The sequence below is a fragment of the Orycteropus afer genome, unplaced genomic scaffold (genome assembly GCF_000298275.1).
Source record: "Orycteropus afer afer isolate SDZICR_OR568_19922 unplaced genomic scaffold, OryAfe1.0 scaffold00264, whole genome shotgun sequence".
Classification (NCBI taxonomy): domain Eukaryota; kingdom Metazoa; phylum Chordata; class Mammalia; order Tubulidentata; family Orycteropodidae; genus Orycteropus; species Orycteropus afer.
The window spans coordinates 2,368,576-2,391,431 of NW_006921851.1; the positions used below are offsets into that span (position 1 = coordinate 2,368,576).

Sequence of the window (22,856 nt, forward strand, 5' to 3'; positions counted from 1 at the left end):
GGACACTGGGAAGTGGTACTATGGGGAGGAAGTTGGAGGGGAGCTGTTGCATTGTGGTAAACTGTGGTCAATGACATGAGACAAAGTATATGTGAGCTGCTGTATCAAGAGTGAATTTGCTCTGTAAATCTTCACCCAAATCACAAAAAAAAAAATAAAAAAAAAAACCTAGGTCCTGATAGCAGAAGGATAACAGTAGAAAGGACAAAAGTAATAATAATAGTAGTTTTAAAGCAGACAAATACAAGCAAACTAAACACCAGAAAAAAATAAAGCAAAAGAGAAAAAAACAATCAGTGGAGGACAGGGCAGGGCATCCAGTCTCCGTCTGTGCACACAAACTGGGATGGAGTTCCTGGGGGCCCAGAAGGTGGGTAGGAGTGGGGGATGGCCACACCTCCATTCACCAAGGGGGTATGGGGCATAAGAGTAACAAGAGGAATATCGCACCTTTTCAGTCGTGCAGGTCCAAATGGTCCTTGTGGTTGCTGGCAAGCAGAACTTGTTCTTAAGCCCCTGGAATCTCAGAGAGCACTGTCTCTTTAAATATCCAAAATGGTCAAGCTGATTGTAAACATTCAAAATGGCGGCATCCTCCAGACAGGCATCCTCCATGCGGTCCCTGGCTAGCAGAGCTGATTTTTAGGTTAATTCTTAGGTCCTACCACCACTCGGCACTCTCGAAGCTGTCTGTGCTATCAGGATCACTCAGCAGCTCCATATGTCTCCTTTTTTGGTGTTTTCTTGCAAATTCTTCTGCTAGTTGGGGTTTAGTCCACTTCTATATCTTTCCCTTCAAGGCTCAGGGGTCCAGGATTATCTTCTGTGTCTGTGTTAATTGGTTTCCCTTTTCTTTGTTGAAGAGGGTCTGTGCAGTCTTTCTGCCTAGTTCACCATCTTACCGGAACTCCCTCAATTTCACAGAGTTTTAATCTTAGAAAACATACCTCTAAATGAGAGAATAGTTGGATTTGCTTTCAATTCTCTGTTTTTTCCTCAAGGTTTGAAATTTAGATGTTTAACTCCATTTGTGAGGATATTGAAATAGAGACTTCCTTCAGGTCATCTGATAACTTTGACACCAGGCTCATAATCTCCCTCTTCTCTTGCTATTAACCTTTATGCTTCAAAAGCCACATGAGAAAATGTTCCAATACTGTAGTCTAAAAGAAGTCCCTGGGTGGCACAAATGATTAAATTGAAAGGCTGGACACATGAACCCACCCAGAGGTGCCTTAGAAGATAGGCCTGATGATCTGCTTCCAAAAGGTCATAGCCATGAAGACCCTATGGAGCAGTTCTACTCTGACACAGATGGTCACCATGAGTTGGAACTGACTCAAGAACAACTAACAACAACAAAAATACCTATAAAGTTTTTGATCTTCATTTCTATTCTAATTGAGCTAGAGCTATATGATCTTGTGCAAGTTACTTAACTTCTCTGTAACCTTAGTTCCCTTATCTATAAAATCTGAAGAATAATAATATCACAGGGAACTAAATAATGTAAGCTAAGTTATATATGACATAATAAGTGCTATATAAATGTTAACTGTGTTAGGATGGTTAGCTGTTATTATTCCTACATATCTTGGACACTTCTTCTTCTCGATTACTAAATATATATCCCTTTCTTTGCCACAAACCAGAATCTTTCTAGCTTATTCCTGCTCAGCTATACCTTAGACATCATCAAAATCTCCAATCCTTCAATTTCTCATTTTGCCCTTTGTGGCTTTCTTTCTTCTTTTGTGGCCTAGACATTCTGATCTATAAATTCACCCATTCTCTTGCCAGTACCTCTAACTGCCACACCTCTGCTGGAAATCCTCAACCCTGGACCAATTCCACCATTTCCTCTTTTTTGTTCCTATGTCATCAGAGTGGTACATTTTGCCAAAACACTTAGAGATGTGTAGTAAAGCTCACATACATTTATGATATCTGAATTCATGCTGATCAGCAAGTGCTTTATCTGTCTCTGCTTGGTTCCTGTAGTCATTCACCAAATCTTTATTACTTCCCTTAATAGTGTACTTGCCCCTTCCCTGACACCTATCCTTGTCTTCTAACTCATACAGCCTTGTCTTCTAACTCAAAGATGAAATAAAGACTATCTAAGAATTGGGAGGAAGAGTTGGGAAATTATTTAGTACTTTATCCTAGAATCACAATGGAATATTATGTAGCCACTTGAGAACATTGTGTAGCAATATCCCAAATCTCTCACTGCCTACTCTAATGTATTACTAGCCCCAGGAGACCATCCATTGTGATGAATCTCATATCACAGCTGTCCATTCCTCATCCCACTCCCATAGACCAGGCCCTCCCTGCTATACCGTAAGTGACATTCTGGCCTGCAGGCTTCCCTACCTCAAACCAATCCCTCCGTTGTTACATTATTAAAAAAAAAAAAAAAACACTTTGTACATGTCACCAATTTGACTTATTTTTAAAGGCTTCCCATTGCCTTTAGGATGATATACAGACTCCTTCATGCACCCTCCACTGTCTACTACCTCAGCTCTGTCTATGTTTACCTGTGCTCCAGACCTATGATGTATACTCATTCACAAACTAACATCTTACTTTTTTCTCACACTGCTCCCTTTGTTTGGATGGCCGTGCTCCTCTTATGTACTTTTCTGAAGCCTACATTTTCTAGAAGGCCAACTGTAAATCTTATATCTTTCATAACACCATTGTTAACCATCTCTGGTACTTGTCCTTGATCCTGAACACTTGCAGTCAGTTATTGTCATAGAATCACTTAGTACTCAATACGTGCTAACTTGATTTGTCATTTATCTCCACATGTAAGAGTATTCTATGACTCTGATTTTCTAATGCATAACACAATGCTATATGCATTCATTCGTTACTTTAAAGGGCAGTATATAATTTTAAAGGCCCCAATCAGAGAGGCCTGATTTGCAGTAGGGACTCTATTGCATATTAGCTATGTAGGGCTGCCACGTACAGTTGTATAGACTGGGCTTTGCACATCTCCAGGAGGTACCATCCACATACCAGATGACTGACATCCCTGGAGTTGTACTTTAAAGCAGTCCTCAGTTGGACCAGTTTCCTCTCTAAGCTTCAGTATCCTCATTTGTTAAATGGTGATAATAATACCTATCTCTTAGGCTTATTGAGAAGATTAAATGAGACAATACTTATAAACACATAGGTTAAGGGCCGACACAGAGGAAATGGTCAATATAAATGCTAATGTTATATATAGACTTCAGAACAAAAAAGAATGAAGATATGTTTTATTGAAATAAAATTTAATATGTAAAAATCTGGATTTGCTCAAAAATAAAAACATAAGTATCGATATTTTAGTTCATCTTAAGATAATTTAAAACAAAGTTACTTTTGGTAAGAAGTAAGTGTAGTTGCCCATTTACACAAAAAAATTATTTGTAATTTGTGTAATATTTCCACACAAAATATTTCCATATTTGTATCTTACTCTGATGTGAAGCTAACTGATGTTCATTAGGGAAATTATACCACTAAATAGAAAAATTTATGGGATTCTAATACTATTTTAGTATGTATGTAAATTGGTATACCAAAAACTTGTTGTTATCGAGTTGATTCCTACTCATAGTAACCCTATAGTATAGGATCGAACTACCCCGTAGGGTTTCCAAGGTTGTGAGTCTTTACAGAAACAGACTGCTATTTCCTTCTCCTGCAGAGTCACTGGTAGGTTCAAACCACCAACCTTTCAATTGCAGCCAAGAACTTAACCACTGTGCCACTAAGTTTCTTTCATAAATTGGTATATCCTTTTTTAAAACAATATGGCAGTATAAGGAGCTCTGGCAGTGTAGTGCCTAAGGCACTTGACTGCTAACCAGAAGGCTTGTGGTTCAAACTCATCAGCCACTCCTCGGAAGGAAGATGGAGCAATCTACTTCCGTAGTGATACTGCTTTGGAAACCCAAGGAGGGGTCGCTATGAGTCGGGTCCAACTTGATGGCACATAACAACAACAACATGGTAATATAAATTAAGAATCTTATAAATGTTCTTATTCTTTGATGCAATAATTCCATTTTTTTAAAAATTTATCCTGGGGAATAAATCAGGAATACATACAGAGATGTATGTTTCATTAGCATTTATATCAGTAAAAAATTCAAAGCAACACAAATGCCCAATACCACTGCAAATTGTTTTAAAAAGAAGGTAAACTCATATTTTGTGGAATAATATGTAGTTATTGTGTGGAAATATTACACAAATTACAAATCAATTTTTTTTGTAAATGGGCTACATTTAAAGTTTGTGAAGACAACCTAACTGTAAAGGGAAATTCTCATAATATGTTAAGTGAAAAAGTAGGCCATAAAAAATGTCAGTATGATAGCAATTATGTGAATATTTACACATATAAAATCACACAATATCTGTGTACATGTATATAATGCATAAATTGTATATTTTATATTAATACACAAAATTTCATAATATATGGTGGAATTCTGGGTAATTCATACTGGATTCCTTATACTTCTCTACACTTTCAAAGTTCTATGCAGTAAACACAAAAAAAGATTATTTTCAAAGGATTTAAAGAAAAAAAAATTAGAAATTAGTTGTGATATAAGCAGCATTTATATCTAAAGAGACATTATTCTCTTTTACCAGTGATTATAAAAAAAGTTGAATGCATGAATTTTGGAAAACTTAGACAAGCAAAACCATGGCCTTTGCCTATACTAATGATAACTAGCAACTTCTCACAGCTCCCCTGGATGGACAGGGGTTATCATTACCAAGGAAAGTAAAGGACCTTTATCTAAGTACATATTGAAACCCTTTTTCACTCTTCTTCTGCTGCCTCAGACCACTGCCTTTATTATCACCACTTTCTGGCATTTCTCCCACTAAGACACTGAGACACATACATATACCATGCATACACATACATACCACATACACTTCACACATACATAACACATACACATTTACACAACACACACCACATACCATGCACATACATATATCAAACACATGCACATACTATACACACACATACACATCCCCATATACCAAACACACTTACATACATACTACGTACATACATACACACATGCACATAGTATACACACATGCACACACCACAGCACACATAAACACCACATATAATCCACTCACATATAGATACTTCACACACACAACCTCCCACAAACCACACGTAGACACATTGCACACATATACACACACAATGCACACACATCATGTATGCACATACCACAGACATACACCATACATACCATGCACACATGCATACCATACACACATATACACTGCATACCACACGCACACACACACATAGACACATTTCTCAGTGATTTCAAGATTTTGGAGTAAAAGCTCTCTCTCTTGAGAGAAAAGCATACCTTAATATACTCTTTCAGCAGCAAATATGGTTACTTCATTTTCCTTTGGACCTAAGACTTAAAAACTATTTTTTGAAATTACTTAATTTGTAAATTTAACAAATATTTATCAAGTGTCTAGTTGGCCAGACATTGTGGTGAATGTGGGGCAACACTCCAAATTTGCATGGTGCCCACAGGTTGTATCCAATTTCTATATAGCCAGGAGACCATTAGAAAACGTACCAGTAAGTAATATAGATTGCTTCATAAACATCACATCCTTCCCATCATAGCATTAGCATGGGGAAAGTAGCTTTCATTACTTACAAGAATCAGATATCACACAACAGGAGAAGTTCCACCATGAGCAGTCACCCCTCAAGAGTTATCTGGGCAGAGATGATGACTCTTCCTTGCACACTACACTTTGTCCCATGAGTGAGAGGCTTAAAAGGGACCCAACTTGCCACCAGCCTCCCATTGGCCAAGTAGGGTCTACTTAGGTGGACTGTAAGTTTATGCTATGTGTGTCTGAGGAGACTAACAAAATTCCTTTCTCAGCTAAAATAATTATAGTTTTTAAAACTCTGCTTACAAGCATCAAAGGAGCCCTGGTGACGCAGTGGTTAAGCATTTGGCTGCTAACCAAATCTTAGTTCGAACCCCCAGGTGCTCCATGGGAGAAAGAAGAGGCAGTCTGCTTCTGTAAAGATTTACAGTCCTGGAAACACTATGCGGGTTGCTGTAAGTCAGAACTGACTCAATGACAGTGAGTTTGGTTTAACAAGCATCAGGATTTGGAGTGGGGGTTGTCGTGAGGCCTAAAGATGCCAGCAGGGAGAGAAACAGAGAAAACCATGGCCACCTGACTTTTCTGAAGGATTTGCTGCTCACAGTGATGGTAGAAAACATGATCCTTGCCTTAAAGTGTGTATCGTGGAGAGGATAGGCAGGTGAAAACATAATTTTAACATGATGCTCTGACAGGGGAGAAAATAGAAACAATCACAAGAAAATTTCCAAAATCTCTGCTGCTACCTCCTCACCAAACAATGCATACTTGTGTACTCCACAATTATGCTTCAGGTCCTTCTCCTTCAGCCCACCAAGAGTTTTGCCTCAGAAATTCTCCTCTATACTGCTTCATCAATTTCTTCTCTCTACAAGATCTTCTTATCAGAATACATACATGCAGAGTTCTGGCAAGATGAAGGAGTAGACAGATAACCCACACAAACCCTCTGCAACAAAACAATAAGAAACCAATTGAAACCGATGCAGAAGACAATCCTGGAACCCTGAGCTTTGAAGGGAAGGATAAAGAAGTGGATTAATTACTGACTAGTAGAAGAATCTGAATGAAAACAGTAAGAAAACAAATGGAGCTGTGGACTGCCAGCTGTCCTGAGGTTATAACCATTTTGAATATTTGCAAGTGAAATCCTGGTAGCAACCTGAAACTGGCTTTACTCACCAGGGACTGAATCAACAAGGACTGCATTGGTGCCTGACAACGAGGAAAGAAAATAGCAAAGAAGCAAACAAACAGACCTATGGACTGCCAACTGTCGGGAGGGTGCAGCCATTTTAAATATTAACAAGTGGTGTGGCCATTTTGAGTATGTGCAAGTAGCATTCTGATCTGGACAGAGACCCAAGAACAGGCTCCATTTGCAGAGGACAGCATGGCAACTACACTGGAGGCTGATGATTAGAAAGATGTAATATTCCCCATATTACTCTTATACCCCACACCCTCTTGGTGAACAGAGTTGTGGCCATCCTCTGCCTCCACTCACCTTCTTGACCAGCAGGAAATCCACCTGGGTCTGTGCCCTGACAGAGCCTAGGTGCCCTGCCCTACCCCAAACAGGTTTTTGTTTGTTTGTTTGTTTGTTTTTAAATTATTCTTTTTATCTACCTCCTATCTTCCTTTTTTTACTTATCTATTTTTCTCTTTACCTTTCCTGGTTCTTGTGTTTTTTCCTTTCCCTTTTCCTGGTTCCTCTTCTTTCTTTTGGTTCTTCCCATCCCTTGTTCTTCCTTTTGCAGTTTTCCCATTTCTTCTTTACTATTCTTTTACTCTTGCTCTTTTCTTTCATTCCCCTCTCCACAGATATTTTGGATTTTTCCCCCCTCTTCTCATTATCTTCCTTTTGTCTTTTTAAAAGAGATTTAAAAAATTTTTCTTCTCATTTATTGCCTTTTTTTTTTTTTTTTTTTTGCTATTGTTTTTGTTTATGCAATTTGAGGTTTTTGTTCTCTTATTTTATTTTTTTTTTGGTGGTTTATTTTATTTTATTTTATTTGGTTTAACTGAGTGGGAGATATCAACCACTCCCACAAAACCCAACTACACCTGTACCTCCTGCAGCCCTACAGTGAAAGCTACCACTTGCTTTTGTAACAACTGACCTACAACAGATGACAGCCAATACCACCTCAACTCACCTTCAACTGCTCTTTACAAACAGCTAACAGAGATCAGTGCACACACTCTCATTCTCTATGACACCCACCAAGAGACAGGTGGTAAGTGCCAAGTGCTAACAACTAGCAAATAGAAGAGAACAATACCCTGCTTACTCAGATACATCCAAACAAAACAAAGAAAATTAAAATCTTGGGCAAATCACACCAACATACAACCACAAGCTAAACAGAAATACAACAGCACAATGTCTCAGAGACAACAGACCATCACAAGTCACACAAACAAGGATGACAAAGTAGTACAAACAAGGGACCAGGAAACAAACCCAGAAAGCATCCCTGAGGAAGAAGCAGCATTGGAACTCCCTAATAAAGAATTCAAAATAATTATATTTGGGTACCTTCAAAGAATTGAGAGATACATCAAGGAGAACACTGACAAAATTAAGAAAAAAAACTGAAAAAAAACAAAACCAACAAAAACCTCTAGAACGATTTAGGAAAACAATACAGGAACAGATTGACAAAATAAATAAATATTTAGAAACGATAGAAAAACAACAAATAGAAATCCAGAAGATTAATACTAAGATTACTTTGACCACACCAACAGCCTGAACATTTCCAAGTGGTATTGGGACCTGAGCATTGACCTAAAGATCAGCCCTGGTCACCAAGGGCTGCAGGGATAACTGCACTTGTGGCTAATGACAAGGAAGGGAAACAGCAAAGAGAGAGACAACCTGAGCTGTGGACTTTTGGCTGTTCAGAGGGTGCAGCCATTTTTATTGTTTATGGCAGTGGCCATTTTGGACATTTAAAGTATTCAAGGGCACAGCCATTTTGAATATTTATAAGCATCAGCCATTTTGGATATTTAAAGTGATAGCAATCTAATTCAGATTCCAAGGACTTAAGAATAGGTTTTGCTTGCCAAAGACAGCAGGGGCATGCAGGAGGCTGACAACAGGAAAAGAGACAAGTGGCAGTATAAGTGCTGCCAATTAGTGGATAGAGGAGTAAAATACCTTGCTTACTTAGATAAAATTCAAACAAAACAAAGAAAATAAAAATCTTGGGCAAATCACTCCAACATACAATCATCAATTAAATATAAATGCCAATATGTCACAATGTCTCAGAGACAACAGAGCATCACAATCCACACAAAGAAGCAAGATAAAGCAGGGGAAAGAAGGGACCAGGATACAGACCCAGAACACATCCCTGAGGAAGAAGCAGCATTGGAATCTCTGACAAAAGAACTTAAAAGAATTATATTTAGGTACCTTCAACCAATTGAGAGACAGATCAAGGAAAACACTGGCAAAATTGAGGAAACCGTAGAAAAAACCCTAGAACAATTTTGAAAGACAATACAAGAACAAAATGACAAAATAAATGAAAAATTAAAAATGATACAAAAGCTACAGATAGAAATCCAGATTAATAGTAAATTTTCAGAAACAGAGAGCACACTGAAAGGGCAAAGGAGTAGAATTGAATCAATTGAAGACAGAATTAGTGAGGTTGAAGACAAAGCTCAATACTTTTTTGGAAAGGGATCAATCAGAAAAAAAGATGAAAACAAGATGAAGAAATTGTAAGGCTAATGTGGGGCACCATTAAAAGGAATAAACTACATGTAATTGGGATTCCAGAACAGGAAGAGACAAAAAAAAAAAAAAAAAAAACAGAGAAAATTGTTGAAGACATGTTGGAAGAGAATTTTCCTGGAATGATGAAAGATGAGAATATACCCATTCAATAACTCCAATGAACCCCAACAGAATAGGCCCCAAAAGACAATCATCAAGACATATCATTGTCAAACACAGAAAAACCAAAGACAAATAAAGAATCCTGAAAGTAGCATGGGAAAAATGAAAAGTTACCTACAAGGCGCAACGAATAAGACTAAGCTTGGATTTCTCAGCAGAAACCATGCAGGTGAGAAGACAATGGGATGGTATATATAAAACCAGGAAAGAAAAAAAAAAAATCCAACCAAGAGTTATTATATACCCAGAAAAACAGTCCTTCAAATATCATGGTGAAATTAGGACATTTCCAGATAAGCAGAAGTTAAGGGAATTTGTTAAAACCAAACCAGCTTTACAAGAGATGCTACAGGGAACCCTTTGGACAGAGAACGAACAACAACAACAAGCAATCATTAACTACACACAACCAATAACAACCATTAACATTATGATGACATAACCCAGAAACCAACATAGTTATGGAAGCATCCAAAGGAAATAAGCCTACAAGGTTGTAAACAGGGGACCAGAGACATCAATTGACAAATGAGGACAACCACAAACCAAAAAAGAGGGAAAAAATTGTGTAGTTACAGAACTTCTGAATGGTAGGGAAGTCAAGACAACTGCAAGATAGAATGGACTGTTCTAAACTTGAGAAGAAAATCAGAAATCACAGGGTAATAACAGGGTAACCTAAAAGAAAAATAATAAACCTTTGCATCAAAATAAAAAAGAGGACAAACACAAATATTTACCAAATACTAAAACAATAGCAATGAAGGAAGTGATAATATGATTCATAAACAAAACAAGCTCAGCACAGAAATCAGCAACACCATGAAAAAGCACATAATAAAATGACAGCAACAAATTCATATTTGTCAATAATGACACTGAATGTCAATGGTTTAAATGCACCACTCAAGAGACAGGGAGTTGCATACTGGATAAGAAAACATAACCCATCAATATGCTGTCTACAAGAGACTCACCTTAGAGACAAAGACAAAATAGACTAAAAATTAAAGGTTGAAAAATATATATATCAAGCAAATGGCAACCAAAAAAGAGAAGGAGTAGCAATATTAATTTCTGATAAAACTGACTTTAAGACAAAAACCACCATACGAGACAAGGAAGGACATTATATAATGATTAAAGGATCAATTGAACAAGAAAATATAACAATAATAAATATCTATGCACCCAATGAATGGGCCCAAAATACATTAACCAGACTCCAACAGAACTGAAAAGACAAATAGATGACTCCACAGTCATAGTAGGAGACTTTCATACACCACTTTCAATCACAGATGGAACAACTGGAAAGAAATGCAACAAAGACACAGAACTAAACAATACAATCCACCAACTTGAGCTTATAGACATCTATGGAGCACTTGACCCAACAACAGCACAATATACATTCTTTTGCAGTGCACATGGAATATTCTCCAGGATAGACCATATTGAGCAAGCCTCAATAAATTTAAAAACATTGAAATACTGCAAAGAATCTACTCATATTAGAATGCTATAAAATTAGAAATCAACAATAGGAAGATGAACAGAAAAAGAGCCAACACATGGAAACTGAATAACACCCTCCTTGAAAATGACGGGGTAATAGAATAAATAAAAAGTGAAATTTAAAAATTCCTTAAATCAAATGAAAATGAAAACACAACATACCAAAATCTTTGGGACACAGCAAAAGCAGTGATCAGGGCAATTTATGGGAATAAATGCACACATCAAAAAAGAAGAAAGAGCCATAATCAACACCTTAACCCAACATCTCCAACAATTAGAAAAGGAATGGAAAAAAAAAAAAAAAAAGCCTAGCGTCACTAGAAGAAAATAAATAATAAAGACTCAACCAGAAATGAAAGAAACAGAAAATAGAAAGACAATAGAAAAAATCAACAAGACTAGAAATTGATTCTTTGAAAAGAATAATAAAATTGACAAACCACTGGCAAATGTAACAAAAAAAAAAAGAGGGAGTGAATACAAATAGCATGAATAAGAAATGACTTGGGCAAAACCACAACAGAATCAACAAAAATTAAAAAAGATAATATCAGAATCGCTATGAGTTGTGGCCGACTCGACGGCATGTAACAACATGAAGAACTATACTCCAATAAATTTGAAAATCTAGAAGAAATAGAGTTCTAGAAATATATTATATACTAAAATAATAGACACTGAGGTAGAAAATTTAAACAGATCGATAACAAAAGAGGAAATTGAACAGGTCATAAAAAACAACCAACAACAACAATAAAAAAAAAAGCCCTGGCCCAGACAGTTTCACTGACAAATTCTACCGAACATTCAGAGAAGAACTGATACCAATGTTACTCAATCTATTCCAAAACATAGAAAAGGATAGAATCCTTCCAAATTCATTTTATGAAGCAAGTATAACCTTGATACCAAACCAGGCAAAGACATCACTCAAAAGGAAAACTACAGACCAATATCCCTCATGAATATAGATGCAAAAGTCTTCAACAAAATCCTAGCCAGTAGACTGCAACAACATATCAAGAAAATCATTCATTATGACCACTTGGGGTTCATATCAGGTATGCAAGGATGGTTCAACATTAGAAAAACAATCAATGATATCCACTACATAAATAAAACAAAGGAAAATAACTATACAATCACATCAATTGATGCAGAAAAGGCATTTGATAAAATTTGATAAAATCCAATCCCATTCCTGCTCAAAACTCTCAGGAAAATAGGAATAGAAGGGACATTCCTCAACATAATAAAGGGCATACATGCAAAACTAACAGCCAACATTATTCCCAATGCAGAGAGACTGAAACAATTCACCTCACGAAAGAACCAGACAAGGATGCCTTCTATCACTTCTTCTGTTCAGGATTGAATTGAAGTCCTCGCTAGGGCAATAAGGCAAGAATAGGAAATCAAAGGCATGCAGATTGTTAAGGAATAAGTAAAACTATTCCTATTTCCAGATGACATGATCCTACACATAGAAAACCCATGAGACTCAGCAAGAAAACCACTGGAACTTATTGAAAGATTTAGCATAGTGGCAAGATACAAGATCAATATACAAAAATCAGTTGGATTCTTCTATACTAGCAAAGAGGTCTCTGAAAAGGAAATAAGGAAATCAATACCATTTATAATAAACCAAAAAACTAAATTCACTGCCATTAAGTCAGATCAGACTCATAGCTACCCCTCCCTGATTTTCCGAAGTGGTATCACTACAGAAGTAAATTGCCGAATCTTCCTTCTAAGGATTGGCTGCTTGGTTTGAACTGCCAGCCTTCTAGTTAGCAGTCATATGGCTTAAGTACTATGCCACCATTGTTGCTGCTGCTGCTATGTGCCGTCAAGTTGGACCCAACTCATAGCGACCCTTCCTTGAGTTGCTGAGGCAGTATCACTACGGAAGTAGATTGCCCAACCTTCCTTCCGAGGAGTGGCTGGTGGGTTTGAACCAAGTCCTTAGACGCTATGCTACCAGAGCTCCCATGCCACCATAGCTACCACAAAAATAAGATACTTAGGAAAAAAATTTTTACCAAGAACACAAAAGACCTGTACAAAGAAACTACAAGACACTACCTCAAGAAACCATAAGAGAGCTACATAAATAGAGGAACATGACATGCTCATGGATAGGAAGATTGAACATTTAGAAAATGTTAATACTACCTGTTCTAGTTACCTAGTGCTTCTCTGACAAAAATATACCACAAACGGGATGGCCTTAACAAACAGGAGTTTACTCTCTTACAGTTTTGGAAGCTAGAAGTCTGAGTTCAAAGTGCCAGCTTCTAGGGGCTGTGTGAAAGCCCCTCGACTTTGGGCTTCAGCTCTGCCTCTTGCTCCCAGCCCACTGAAGCTAGAGGCATCTCTTCACTCAGGCAGCTACTGGCTACTGATGCTAACAAACCCAAGGTCAACAAATAAAATGGCACACTCCTAATGTTACCAGACCACATGGCAGGCCATTCATCCAAGTCCTTTGAAAGTCTCAAAGTTGGCAGAACATGACAGGCTGCTGAACGACACAGCTACATGCAGCATACAAGCATGCCATAAGCTAGAGACCATTCCCAAAGCTATTTCTTATATACAAGAAGCAGATCACATACCCAAACCAGCTACTCAGCTGCTCCAATAGATTCCACCATGGAGTTGATTACCAATCTCATCATAGGGAATAACTACATTCAGCTGCCCAGCCACTCAACCAGGTCCACACAAACACACAAACGTGACCACCACAATTCCACCCCTTGTCAACTTGGCACCTGTACAGATCTTCAATGGGTGATATCTGTATAGATCTCTTCACTGGGTGACTCCAGTTCCCTAGTTCCTGAGTGGGAACCTTATCCCCTTGGCCTGACAGGCCTCATTCCTCTTCCTCTTGGGTATGGCAGCCCTGCCCCCTCAATCTTGGGCAGCAGCTTGACTCCATCCCACTAGTTCACATGAACGAGCAGCCCCACACTCCAGAACCAAGTTGGTGAAGGTCTGGCTCTTTGAAACCTAGAGGGCTGTGGTGCTTCCATCCCCAAAGGCCATGGTCCTACCCTTGAGGCTGAAGCAGCTCTGCTTCACATTTCCTTGGTCTCTCCACTTCTGCCAATTAATGCCAAAGGCAACCCACTCCACAGGAAATCTTCCTGCCCTAAAAACACTCAGCTTTCTTGCTCCATGGGCTGGCCAACCTGCTCCTCCATCTCGTGCCAGTCTCCTCTACCAATTAATGCCTGAAGGCAACCCACTCTGCCAGGAAGCCATCTACCCAATGGCACCCAGCTTTCTCTTCCATGGGCTGGTAAGCCTGTTGCTGTTTACTGCCAGTCTCTGGTCTCTCCTCTTGCCATCTCTCATGCCATATGCTGGGGTCTCTCTGCCAGGGTCTCAAGTCAAGGATGCACTCCACTCCTGTTTCCACATTTTAGGTATCTGTCAGAGTAACACCCCACTCTTGGTACCATATTCTGTTCTGGTTACCTAACGCTGCTCTGACAAGAATATACCACAAATGGGATGGCCTTAAGAAACAGGAGTTTAGTCTCTTACAGTTTTGGAGGCTAGAAGTCTGAGTTCAAAAGGCCAGGCTCTAGGGACTGTGTGGAAACCCCTCGACCTTGGACTTCAGCTCTGCCTCATGCTCCTGGCCCACTGAGACTAGAGACATCTCTTTACTCTGGCTGCCACTGGCTGCTGAGGCTAACAAGGTCAACAAATAAAATGGCACAGTCCTGACATTACCAAACCACACGGCAGGACATTCATTCAAGTCCATTGAAAGTCCCGAGGTCAGCATGGAGAATAACTGCATTCAGCTGCCCAGCCACTCAACCAGGCCCAGCCAAGTTGACACACAAAAGTAACCACCACACTACCCCCAAAAATCTACGCATTCAATGCAATCCTGATTCAGATCCCATCCACATCCTTTAAAGACATGGAAAAAACAATCACTAACTTTATGTCGGAAGAAAAGAGACTTCAGATAAGCAAAGCACTACTGAAGTAGAACAACAAAGTAGGAGGTCTCACATTACTGGATTTCAAAATCTATTATACAGCCACAGTAGTCAAAACAGCCTGGTACTGGTACAACAACAGACACATAGACCAGTGGACAGAATTGAGAACCCAGAAATAGATCCAGGGACCTATGGTCAGCTGATTTTTTGACAAAGGGTTGAAATCCACTAAATGCAGAAAAGATTGACTTTTTAACAAATGTTGCTGGCAGAACTGGATATCCATTACCAGAAAAATGAAACAAGATCTGTACCTCACACCATACACAAAAACTAACTCCAGATGGATCAAAGACTTAAATGTGAAACCTAAAACTATAAAGTTCTTCAAAGGAAAAATAGGTGCAACTTAGGGGCCCTAATTTATGGCATAAATAGACTAGCAAGCATAACCCAAGATGCATAAACAGCAGAAGTTAAACTAGATGATTGGGACCTTCTAAAAATTAAATTCTTATGTGCATGAAAAGACTTCTCCAAAAGAGTAAAAAGAAAACCTACAGATTGGGAAAAAATATTTGGCAATGACATATCTGACAAAGTAATTACCTCTAAAATTTATAGAAAACTCCAACACCTCAACATTAAAAAGACAAACAATCCAATTTAAAAAATGGGTAGAAGACATAAATAGACACTTCACCAAAGAAGATATTCAGGCAGCCAACAAACACATGAAGAAATGTTCATGGTCATTAGCCATTAGAGAGATGCAAATCAAAACAACAATGACGTACCATCTCACCCCAGCACTAATGACAAAGTTCAACAAGACAGAAAATAAGAAGTGCTGGTGAGGATGTGGAGAGATTAGAATTCTCATACACTGCTGGTGGGACTGTAAGATGATACAACCACTGTGAAAAGCAGTATGGCGATTCCTTAAAAATTGGAAATAGAAATGCCATTTGATCCAGCAATCCCATTACTAGGTATATATCCTAATGAAGTGAGAGATACTGTTCATTGCAGTACTATTCACAATAGCAAAGAGTTGGAAATAACCTTAGTGCCAATCAACCAAGGAATGGATAGCCAAACTGTGGTACATACACACAATGTAATACTATGCAACACTAAAGAATAATGTAGAATCTGCAAAACACTGCATAACATGGATCGACATTATGCTGTCCTTCAACATAACTTGGAGGATATTAGGGTGAGTGAATAAGTCAAACACAGAAGGACATACATTATTCCACTATTGTAAAAAGTCAAGGAAAGGTTTACACACAGAGGGAAAATTTCTTTGTTGGCTACCAGGGATGGTAGAGGAGGGGTGGAGGAAATTCCTAGATATGTGGGGGAGGAAAAAAAAATGTGTGTGTGTGTGTGTGTGTGTATACCAAAGATTATTAGTGGTTCAGTGGTAGGAGGGAGGGGGGAAAGGGGAAGCTTTTGTTTGCAGGGCATTGAGTTTATGCTAATGGTGGTGGAATATTTTGGAAAAGGATAGCAACAATGGTGGCACAACATGAAAAATGTCATCAATGTCCTTGAGCTGTAAATGTGGAAGTTGTTATGTTGACAAATGTTTTCTTTTGTGTTTTCACCACAGTAAAAGTAAAGAAAAAAAAAAAAAAAAAACAGACATGCTGTTATCTCTCCCAGTTACAAACAAATCTTATTGTGACCCCATTTCCCTGTCATCAAGTACCGCCTAGGAAAAGGCCTACGTACCTATCCCCAATCCTCTTAAATTCACTTTAATTAGGATTCACCCACCCCCAACCTCATCATAACTTGTTAATGACTTTGTTTCACAGTGTTTGATACTACGGATCACTTTCTTCTCTTTGATATCACAATCTCCTGGTCAGCTTCCTACCTCACTGGTTGCTACTTCCTAGTCTTGCTGATTCCTCGTCTCCTTCCCAGCCTCTTAATGTTGACATGTCCAGGACTTGGTCCTTGGCCCTCATCTCTGTCTCCACTCATTCACATGGTCATTCTCATCTTTATTGATGACTCCCAAACATACCTCACTCAGCACTCCAGATATCTCAAATGTGGTACGTCCCAAACTGAACCTATGTGCCAAAACCTGTTGCACGCACAGCCTTTCCCAACTCAGTGGATGACAACTTCATCTTCCAGGTACTCAGGCCAAGAATCTTGGAGTCAGCTGTCTAAGTGCAACCTGGAATCTCAAATCAAACAAAAGCAGAGAGGGTTATTGAAGGAATAAAAGCAACACGGACCAGCAAACATAGTCTCAAAGCGAAACAAAGTGTTGCAAAGTATAGAGAGAGAAAAGAGTTCTTAATGGGACAAAACTGAAAAGTGTCAGCATCTCTGTGCAAGCATCTGATTGGTTGACATTTTATGAGGTTGTTTACAAGTAATTCTTATTGGATGTATTTTAGCTATAAGGTTCTCTTTGGAAATTGACCAACAAGATGTTTCCTGGAACATGCAAAAAAAAAAAAAAAACTTTATTGTAATTTTGACTTAATAAGCAAACTTTCTGAGAATTTCAAAGCAGAAGTAACTTCTGAGAAACAATGAAACCGACAAAAATAACATCAGACCTACAGCTCAGTCAGAAGCTTCGGTCATGCCAAAAGCTTTGGTTGCAAATTTTGAAAAAAGTGCTTCTTGTCATAGCCCTGACTCATCCTTCCTCTCATACCTCATATTCCATCCATAAGTAAATCTGATAGCTCCATCTTCAAAATATACCAAAAAATTCTACCTCAATTCACCAACTTCATTGTTATCACCCTTATCCAAGATTCCATCATCTTTCTCTCCAACCACTGCAATAACTTCTAACTGGTCTCCCTACTTCTATCCTTGCCCTCTCATGAACTGTGGTCTTTTCCTGTTGATTCACAAATTCATCCCTAACACATGTTGTTGTTATGTGCCATCGAGTCGGACTGACTCATAGCGACCCCTCCTTGGGTTTCCAAGGCAGTATCACTACAGAAGTAGATTGCCCAATCTTCCTTCCGAGGAGTGGCTGGAGGGTTTGAACCGTCAGCCTTCTGGTTAGCAGTGAAGTGCCTTAGGCACTACGCTAGCAGAGCTCCTAACACATAGGTACTCAATACTTTAAAAAAAAAAAAAAAAAGAGGAACAATGAAGGACATGGAATTATTTTCAAACTGGTAAAGAGTTTTGGCATTATTGAGATTGTTGTTATTTTGCCGTCGAGTCAGCCCGACTCATAGCGACCCCTCCTTGGGTTTCCGAGGCAGTATCACTACGGAAGTAGGATTGCCCAACCTTCCTTCCGAGGAGTGACTGGTGGGTTTGAACCGCCAGCCTTCTGGTTAGCAGTCAAGTGCCTTAGCCACTATGCTACCAGAGCTCCCTTATTGAGATTAGTGGATAAAATAAGATGCTTTGTGACATTATGGTTTTCGCAAAAGTAAATATTAATCTCACTCATTGCCGTTAGAAATGGAGAACTTTAAACATCACTATCCAATTTAATCACAATTTAATGGGAAACTCATATTCTTAATATCAATTTTCCCTCTTATCAAGACAATATTTAGAATATATTGCTTACATGATTTGGTGACATTTAACTAAAACTCATTGCCTAATTTTAGGTAGTTATAGTTTTTAGTTTTGTAATTTTGTATACTTAAATGTTTATTAAGATAACAATTTTGATGTAAATTAATATGGTTTTCTAGTTTTTAAACTATAAGTTATTACTAATATTCATCATAATTTTGAGGAAAAATCCATGATGACTATGGAATCAATTCATTATTTATGTTTACTTTCTAGGTCACCTGCAATGGCTGGAGGAATTTTTGCTATAGATAGGCATTATTTTTATGAAATTGGACAGTATGACAAGGGCATGAATCTTTGGGGAGGAGAAAATTTGGAATTGTCACTAAGGGTAATTCAGAATTTATCTTTTAATTGTTAATTTTGTACATAGAGAGTCAAATCTAAATTTAAGTCATGTAATACAATGTGATAATTATGCCCCATTTTCTTACATCAGCATCTAGTACCATTTTGGTGTTAAGCCAATAAGGACCTTACAATGTTCTTTGCAAAAACTAAAAATGTTTAGTAAAATACTAGATTTTCTTACCATATGTCTTGTTGTTTCTAATGTACAACATATCAAATTAATATAATGTTTTAAATCCTTTTGAGAGCTCTGGTGGTGTAGTGCCTAAGGCATTTGACTGCTACCAGAAAGCTGGTGGTTCAAACCCACCAGCCACTACTCAGAAGGAAGATTGGGCAATCTACTTCCATAGTGATACCACCTCAGAAACCCAAGGAGGGGTCGCTTATGAGTTGGGTCCAACCAGACGGCAGTGAGATTGGTTTTTTTGGTTTTAAATTCTTCTGTAGAATCTTTTTTATTATACTCTCAAAGTGAAACAAAGTGTTACAAAGTATAGGGAGATAAAAGAGTTCTTTATGGGACAAAACTGCAAAGTGGCAGCATGGGGAGAGAGAGAGGAGAAAAAAAAAAAGCCTAAAATAAATATACTGATTTCTTGGCAGTACAGTGGAAATGACAATGAATTAAGGGTTGAGAGACTTGGAAACCACTAAACATATGGGCTACCTTGTTGTTGTTGTTGTTAAGTGCCGTCGAGTCGTTTCCGACTCATAGCGACCCCATGCACAGCAGAACGAAACACTGCCCGATCCCACACCAGCCCCACAATCCATGCTATACTCGAGCCCATCATCGCAGCCACTGTATCAATCCATCTCGTTGAAGGCCTCCCCCTCTTTCGTCGACCCTCCACCCTACCAAGCATGACATCCTTCTCCAGGGAATGGTCCCTTCTTACAACATGACCAAAATAGGTGAGACAAAGTCTGGCCATTCTTGCTTCCAAGGAGCATTCTGGCTGCACTTCCTCCAGGACAGATCTGTTAGTTCTTTTAGCAGTCCATGGTACTTTCAGCATTCTTCGCCAGCACCACAACTCAAAAGCATCAACTCTTCTTCGGCCTCAGTTTATCCATCTGTAAAATGAGGGTATCTAAGTTGATTTCTCTGGTAGCATAGTGCCTAAGGCACTTGACTGCTAACCAGAAGGCTGGTGGTTCAAACCCACCAGCCACTCCTCGGAAGGACGGCTGGGCAATCTACTTCTGTAATGATACTGCCTCTGCAACCCAAGGAGGGGTTGCTGTGAGTCAGGTCTGACTCCACAGCACATAACAACAATAACAACAAACAAGTTGACTTCTGGGAGCTCTGGTGGCGTAGTACCTAAGGCATTTGACTGCTAATCAGAAAGCTGGTGGTTCAAACCCACCAGCCACTTCTCAGAAGGAAGATTGGGCAATCTACTTCCATAGTGATACCACGTCAGAAACCCAAGGATGGGTCGCTATGAATTGGGGCCGAGTCGATGGCAGTGATTTCAGTTTTTTGGAAGTTGACTTCTAGGAGCCCTAATGGCACAGTTGTTAAGTGCTCATCTGCTAATCAAAAGATTGGTGATTTGAACCTACCAGCTCTGGGGGGAAAAAGACATGACAGTGTGTTTCTATAAAGAGTTACAGCTTTGGAAATCCCATGGGGCAGTTCTACCCTGTCCTATAGGGTTGCTATGAGTCAGAATTCAACTCAACAGCAATTAGTCTGGTTTTGTTAAGTTTCCTGCCAACTGTAAATTCTAAAGATAAATGCCATAACATCCTACCAACTTGAAAATATTACTAGTACCAGTTGTTGTTGAGTCCACCTGTGTAGAACTTGCTCCACAGGGCTTTCAATAGCTGATTTTTCAGAAATAGATCAATAGGCTTTTCTTCCAAAATGCCTTTGGGTAGACTTGAATAACCAACATTTTGGTTAACATCTGAGCGTGTTAAGTGTTTGCACCACCCAGGGAATTCTCTTAAAAATACTACTCTAAGTGAAAGAAGTCAGACACAAAAGGCCACATACTATAAAATTTCAGATGAAATATCTAGACAAAGCAAATCCATAGAATCAGAAAGTAATTTAGAGGTTGTCAGCACTTGGAGGGAAGGGAATGGAAAGTGACTGCTAATAGGTAGGAAATTTCTTTATGGAGTGATGTGAATGTTCTGGGATTAGATAGTGGTGATACTTGCACAACCTTGTAAATATGCTGAAAATACTGAATTGTACACTTTAAAGTGGTGAATTTTATGGTATGTGAATTATCTCTCCATTAAAAAAATTAATTTAACTAAAAAATCTTTAGATATTAGATATTTATGAATAAGTCCCAGCTCTACTGCCAATTACTTGCTATTTGATCATATCATTAGTTTGTGTAGTTCCCAATTTCTTCATTTATGAAAAAGAACATAAATACCATTCTCAGAATTTTGTGACAATTTAAGGAAATAATTATGTAGAGAATAGAAGTAGATATGGATGGAGAGAGAGAGAGGAGAAAAAATGAAAGCCTAAAATAAATATTAGGGCTCTGGTGGTGTAGTGCCTAAGGCATTTGACTGCTAACCAGAATGCTGGAGGTTCAAACCCACCAGCCACTCCTCAGAAGGAAGATTGGGCAATTTACTTCTGTAGAGATATCGCCTCAGAAACCCAAGGAGGGTTCACTATGAGTTGGATCCGATTTAACGGCAGTGAGTTTGGTTTGGGTTTGATTCAAATGGAATACATAAAGATTGATATACTAGGCATTAATAACCTGAAACAAACTGGTATCGGCCATTTTGAATCAGACAATCATACGGTCTGCTATGCTGGTAACAACAAATTGAAGAGGAATGGTGATGCATTCATCATAAAAAAGAATGCTTCAAGATCTGTCCTGAAGTACAGTGTTGTCAGTGATAATATCCACATGCCTATAAGGAAGACCAGTTAATGCTACTGTTATTCAAATTCATGCACCAATCACTAAAGCCAAAGATGAAGAAATTAAAGATGTTTACCAAGTTAAGGAGTCAGAAATTGGGCAAACATGCAACAAGATGTATTGATTATTACTGGTGATTGGAATGTGGAAGTTGGAAACAAAGAAGAAGCATTAGAAGTTAGAAAATATGGCCTCAGTGATAAAAATGACACCAGAGATCACATGACAGAATTTTGCAAGACCAACAACTTATTCATTGCAAATACATTTTCTCCAACAACATAAATGGCAGTTATATGGAATACACAGGAATCAGATAGACTACGTGTGTGGAAAGAGGTGATAGAGAAATTCAGTATCTTCAGTCAAAACAAAGCCAGGAGTTGACTGTGGAACAGACCATCAATTGCTTATATGCAAATTCAAGTTGAAGCAGAAGGCAATTAAAACAAGTCTGCAAGAGTAAAAATATGACCTTGTTAATATTGTACCTGAATTTAGAGACTATCTGAAGAATAGATTTGACACATTGAACATTTATGACCGAAAACCAGATGCATCAAGAAAATCATATACGAAGAAAGATAGGAAAAGAAGAAAAGACCAAAATGAATGTCTGAAGAGACTCTGAAATTTGCTCTTGAACAGAGTAGCTAAAACAAATAGAAGAAATGACAAGATAAAAGGGCTGAACAGAAGATTTCAAAGAGCAGCTTGAAAAGACAAAGTCAATTGTTATAAAAAAGTGTACAAAGACTTGGAGTTAGGAGTTCCAGCAAGATGGTGGACTAGGCAGAAGGACTGCACAGATGCTCTTCAACAAAGAAAAGGGAAACCAATTAACACAGACACAGAAGATAATCTTGG

At 38.4% G+C, this 22,856-nt stretch overlaps 1 protein-coding gene across 1 annotated transcript in view; it reads left to right on the plus strand.

The window, feature by feature from the left end:
- The window catches only part of GALNTL5 (polypeptide N-acetylgalactosaminyltransferase like 5), a 130,382-nt gene that overhangs the window by 94,484 nt on the left and 13,042 nt on the right, over positions 1-22,856 (plus strand). Inside the window, exon 6 of the mRNA XM_007950140.1 lies at positions 18,928-19,045. Coding sequence (XP_007948331.1) covers positions 18,928-19,045 — 118 coding nt within the window. The remainder of the gene's footprint in view (positions 1-18,927; positions 19,046-22,856) is intronic.